Below are 6,000 nucleotides of genomic sequence, written 5' to 3'. Positions count from 1 at the left end.
AGGTGCTGGGATGGATCCGTGTTTCGGTCCGAAGCAGGTGCTGGGATGGATCCGTGTTTCGGTCCGAGGCAGGTGCTGGGATGGATCCGTGTTTCCCGAGCGGCGGGCGGCGCGGGGCCCGCAGCGCCCTCTGCGGGCGGCGCGGCGGAACTGCAGGAGGAGGCGCGGAGCGGGGAGCCCGCGCTGGGTCCCGCTGTTAACTCGGGCTGTAGGACCTGGTCGTGTTAGGGTGGGGAGAGGGATAACACCTCGGAGCTTCTTGTTTTCAGTTGGCATCTTCCTTCTTTTCTTTAATTCTAACAGTGTGAGTAATATTGTTATCAGCTATTTAGATTTTCCTTGACAGCACCTGTAACTGAATAAAAGTTCTCATCCTTCAATATTTTACGGCCTTTACTGGCAACTATCAGTAAAGGTAGCATGTTTGTACACACGAAAGTGATCCGAGTTTTAGCTGAGAAGATGCAAAATTGGCTCAAGCCTGTGTATAGAACATATTCTTTCTTTCTTCAGCAACTTGATCACCCTACACTTTTTTTGAAAAAAAAAACAACCTGTCCATGCCTGACATTTGGAATCAAATCAGTGCATCATCTGTCACTAGAAAGCTGAAAAGTGAGTGTTAGCATTTACCTTAACCCCCATGTGAAAAGAGATAATAATAATTACAGACAGGGACATATAATACATGTTTTTGCTGCATTTCTGGTATGTTTTTTGCAAGTTCCTGAAAGGCATACTGGGGATGTCAGTTGACAGTAGATACTCGCAGGCTGGAGGGAAAAGGGTAAGGTGGGAAAACATCAGTTCTTTACTGCTGTTCCATCTGTAAGGCTGTACTGTAATCTGGAAAGGCTGAGGGACATTAGAGGATAAGAAAATTATTTTGCTTGTTTTCTTATTGTTTAGTTCCTGCTCTTCAGTTTAGCCTTTAATAAACATGGAGTGGGAATGAACAAGACGATCAGTCTTTCGCTGCCTGTTGCATGACAATTATAGAATTTTCCAGCTTCATGGTAGTATTTCCAATATGGGAAATACTCAGAGTTCCCACTTGGACAATGAAATACGCAGCAGATATTTTTACATTTGCATACAGTTACAACATACAGTCTTGTGCTTATTAAACCTTTTAACAGCTGCTGATCCGTGATTTTTCAAAAGTTCTGTAATTGCCTTTGCCCCAACAGGCTGCTATTTTCAGCTCTCATATATTTCAGAAGTTTCTTATATGTTTCTCATGTATATGCATGTGTGTGCATATATATATTTATATATCTCAATTTATGCCATTCTTATACTCATGGTGAAGAGGAGTTAAAAATGCTTATGCAGTTTGTATGGGCTAAATTGAGCTATTTTAGGAGTCGAAAGGCTTTACAAAGCTAATGTCTGACAATCAGAAAATGTTTTGAAGCAATAGATAAATAGAGAGGATTTACATCCGATCAGTGTTTTGATACCATGGATCTGTGGTTTGTTTAAGGAGAGCAACTAGTATTTTGTTCTGAATCCATCAGTTAGAGGAGAAACTTGAATCCATTTTTAGTTTGAGATTCCCTAACATTCTAGCAAAAAGATTTTAGTTAGGGATAATTAGTGTTAGCTTTTGCATGGCTATTTCTGCTATTTCTATTTCTTTTTATTAAGAGTTAATATTATCATTTAATATTGGCTACTTTTCAGTATCTCCTGCAGTTTCTGAATGGTGTAATCTCTAGATTTGTTAGAAATGGAGCCTTTGCAGGATGCTCTGAACTTAAACTTTTACCTGGACTATATTTTAAGAATTGAGTTCTTCTGCACTGCATCACTAGCTTGGCTTTCTTCCTCACCTCACTTGAAGTGGTGATGACATAGGATCAGCCATATAAAAGGCTGTTTTTTGACTTAGCTGTCATGACTATCTGTAGCTGGATTTGTTTGAGCAGCTTTATCCTTCATGAACTGAAGAAAGCAAGCTATTTACTGTGGAAGATTACTTAGTTTTCTGGTACTGTTAGTACCAGATACTAGTTTTCTGATACCAATACTAAGGTCTTCACCCACAGAGACTGTTCATACAATGCTTTCAGAGACTTCTTTTGAAGGATTTCCACTATTAATGGGAGGTCATTTGTCGACCAGTATTCCAACTTTTCTAGGGCTTTATGAAATAAAAAAATAGAATTAATTTTACAGTTCCATGGCCTTTTTTGGGTATGTATTTGGAGAGCTGTTTGCAGCAACTTGTGGAATACTGATACAACACTGCCATCATAAAATTGTGTCATAGAATTATGGAATGGTTTGGGTTGGAAAGACATTAAAGATCATTTAATTCCAGCTTCCTTGTTGTAGGCAGGGACATCTTCCACTAGATCAGATTGCTCAGAGCCCCATCCAGCCTGGCCTTGAATGCTGCCAGGGATAGGGCATTTGCAGCTTCTCTGCCCAGCCTGTGCCAGTGCCTCACCACCCACTCTGTATGGCATGATTGCATGATCTTCCTTTTTATAAAGTTTGCTAAAAGGCTTCCTATTAATTACTGAAAATGAAGCAGCTTTATGTAATGATTCTGTGCTTGGAGTGTAACCACTGAGGAATGATTAGCAAGCAGAAAATTGGCCTTCAGATGACTTGTGTTTTTTAATTCAATGAATAGAAGTCAAATTTTTGTTGTCTAATCAAAAGACTTTAATGCTACTTAGTAAACAGCTTACTCTTCTCCTCAGGCAGTTGCATTTAACTGGTATGTCAGGATTCAGGCATTACTCATCCAAAAATGACTGGCACACTTTGCAATCTTACATGGTCTTATTTTCAAGGAGGGGAAGTTGATTAAAAGTCAGAATGGAAAAGTGTACATTACAACTGTGTGGTGTGTTCCTGTAATCACTGTAAATCTGAGCCATTCTAATAATGTTAAACTTAGTATACTACCAACTGCATCATCAGTTTTCCTAGGATTTAATAATTGTGAAAAACAAATCTTGCAACAGTGTTTAACTTACTTTCTGAGTCTTTGATGTAGAAAACTCGTATCAATTCTCTGCTGCTTGCATGGGGAAGAGATAGTAAGGCCTCTACCTGATTTCTGTGTAGTTTCTCTTCAGAAATTGTCTTTTAGGCATTTAAGATGATGTTTTTCCTTTTTCTTCAGTTTCTAAGAGAAGATATGCAATACAAGGATGCCTCAAATAAACATAGTCACCTGCACAGAGAAGACAAGCATATCACCATTGAGGATCTGTGGAAACGCTGGAAAACATCTGAAGGTAGGTAAAGAAGTATTAGTGAACATGATGGTGGCTATTGACATAGCTATAATTCAACAATTTTTCCACCAAATATAGAGTAGTGAATGAATGACCTCTTGAAACATCTTCATGAATCTGTTTTGACACTGTTATTTATAGGCACACATAGACCTAAGAACTCATTTAGTCCAGGCAGAGGTAATTTCCTTTTCATGTGTTTTGTGTATTGTGAGTAAACTAAGATAGCTTACATGAGGTTCTAATTTATCAAGATGACTGGTGCAAGTGCTGAATTCCAGATTAGCACATTTAATAATTTAATAAATCCTAAGGGTTTCTTTCAAGCTGTTTTAAAATATTTTTTTATATAGTATTAAGTGGAAAATTCAATGTACTTTCACTTATTTGAGCTACAAAGATCTAGAATTTAGTCCAAAGTATTTTTTAAAATCTTTAATTTGGGATACAGTAAAATGTACTGACAACCCAACACCACCAGCCCTACCTCACTTTGATTTAAACGAATTAAGTAAGTTGAGCCAACTATTCCCAATATCAAAGGACAGCATTTAATCAACAGTAGAGTGTTCATTGCCAAATATGTGCCAGGATATAGTGATTAAAAAAGAAATCTGGAATGTTAGAATCGTTAGGAGAAAAATATCCAATTTCCTCTCCCCCTTCCCCACCCCACCCCTCGTTCCAGAGGTGCTGTGCTGTCATGGTTCTGGCCAGGACAGGATTAGTTTTCAGCAGTAGTCAGGAGGGGGCATAGCAAAGGCCCGGGTGTTATCCTATACCAGCTCACATCATTGCTGGGAGCCTGGGAATGGGAGTCTCTCTCTCTTCCTGGGAGAAGAGGCTCATTCTGGTTGAGAAACATGGGGAATGGACCCATCTGGTACTTGTTTATTGTAAGTATTTTTCTTTATTTTTCTTACACTTTTTGTTACTGTATTGCTATTTATTTTGTTATATCTAATTGCTATTAGTGTTCATTTTCTTATCTCATTGCTGTTTCCAGTAAATTGTTCCTATCTCAACCTGTGATCTTTGCCCTTTGTGCCTCCAGTTGGAGGGGGAGGGGAAACCACACACATGTTTTTAGAAGGACTACTAAATTTGAGAATGCCATTCCCAAACTATGACATGTTCTAATGGTGAGCATAGAGAGATCTAAAACTTGGTATGGGTCAAACAACCAAAAGTAAGACCAGGAGGGGAATGAAGCCAGGATTATGGCATTGGTTCATTCTGCTTATGCAGGAAGTCACTTAAGTGCATGCTGAGGTAATGCATGAAGTGTTTGGTATATAGTAATTACATGTTTTAACCAGTAACTTTTGGCCTCATCTCTTCAAATAGTCTTTAAATACTTATTTGCTGAAGATCCTGTTCCCTGAAAGTATTTCAACTAAATTATCAGAAAAAATTATCGTCTCCTCAAAACTGTTGGTCTAAGTCAAGTGTAACTCTTCAAAAATTTAGGTGATAATGATTCTAGAAGTATAGTTTATCTTTTGTGTTTATCTTTATTCCAGTTTTCTTGAATGTAGTGAGTAAAGTGAATAAGACTCAGAAGACTTGGAATGTCTCATCTCATTGTGTCTGCTTATAGTGGCTTTATTTGTGTATCCTGCTGAGAGAACTGAAATTGCACCACAGGGAGACCTTTAGAATGACACTTCTGAGCAGTGGTTAACAGTGGTCTGCTTCATGTTACAAAGCATGAAGCCCCTCAGAAAATTAACTACTTTAATTTGATTTTAGGTGACATGGAAAATGTTGCCATTCATTTCTTTATGTTTTAGGAATTTTTGATTTATTTGTTGCTATGTGCCACTAGTTTATAGCAATTTGACAACATTAACGAGAGGATGGAAGATTGTTTAAAGGTCTCAAATTACTAATACTGTCATTTACACTATCTGTTGAGGTATCTGTGTGAGAATTACAAAGTCTAGTGCTCTTGACAGTTTCTGTTCTTATACAGAAATATCTTGATCTACTGCTGTGTAGTTCATGCTGAGTAGAATTTGCCCATTCTTTGCCATAAAGCTTGTTTTATGTGAATGTTTGTCTTAAATATTTGTCAAATAGCTTAAAGGTGTTCTTTGTTTAACATATTGGTGGTGCAAGACAGATAAGATTTGAGGGAAGAAAGCAAAAAATGCCATTGCTGTTTTGTGTCTCATTTTAGGATTAAGGAAAATAGAGGTTGCTTTTAAATAATTGATTGAGAAGGATTTTATACACTGAATGTAACACTAAGGATTGGTTGCATTCAAAGCTCTAAAAATTGGGTAATAAAAAAGAGGGCTTCAGAATATTGCTTTTTAGTATTTCTGGCACTGGACAGGTTTTTGATGTCCCTACCTGGTACAGAAACCTTAAAGCATAGTCTCTGCTGGTGCAAATTAAAGGAAGTTCAAGACTGTTACAGGTTTTACCTGCATGGAAGGAGTCATATGGTTGAATCAGCATCCAGCCTATTGCTGCTGTGTTGCCACTCAGTTTAAAGGGCTCATTTGGTACAAAACAAGACTGTAATTTAATTTAGTTTAGTTAGAATGTGCTTTTTATGACCTTTGAATTTTTTTTATGTAATTATCTAATTCTACAGAGTGCTCTATTTAGAGGAGTGACTGTGAACTATCATAGCTGTTTAAAACATAGAAGATGCTGCACTCTGAAGGTCTTTTGATTTCAGTTACTGTGTGTTACTGCTCTTTAAATGTAAATGCCAGTATGTGCTTGTTGT

The 6,000-nt window shown here is 37.7% G+C and overlaps 1 protein-coding gene across 2 annotated transcripts in view; it reads left to right on the top strand.

The window, feature by feature from the left end:
* The window catches only part of STIM2 (stromal interaction molecule 2), a 33,812-nt gene that overhangs the window by 7,786 nt on the left and 20,026 nt on the right, over positions 1–6,000 (top strand). For both annotated transcript variants that reach the window (XM_033513541.1, XM_033513542.1), the window contains exon 2: positions 3,143–3,257. In XM_033513541.1, the coding sequence (XP_033369432.1) occupies positions 3,143–3,257 (115 nt within the window). The remainder of the gene's footprint in view (positions 1–3,142; positions 3,258–6,000) is intronic.

This window comes from Parus major, chromosome 4 (assembly GCF_001522545.3).
Source record: "Parus major isolate Abel chromosome 4, Parus_major1.1, whole genome shotgun sequence".
NCBI classification, from domain to species: domain Eukaryota; kingdom Metazoa; phylum Chordata; class Aves; order Passeriformes; family Paridae; genus Parus; species Parus major.
Note: the sequence above shows the minus strand (reverse complement) of the source record. Positions and strands in the feature narration are given on the sequence as shown.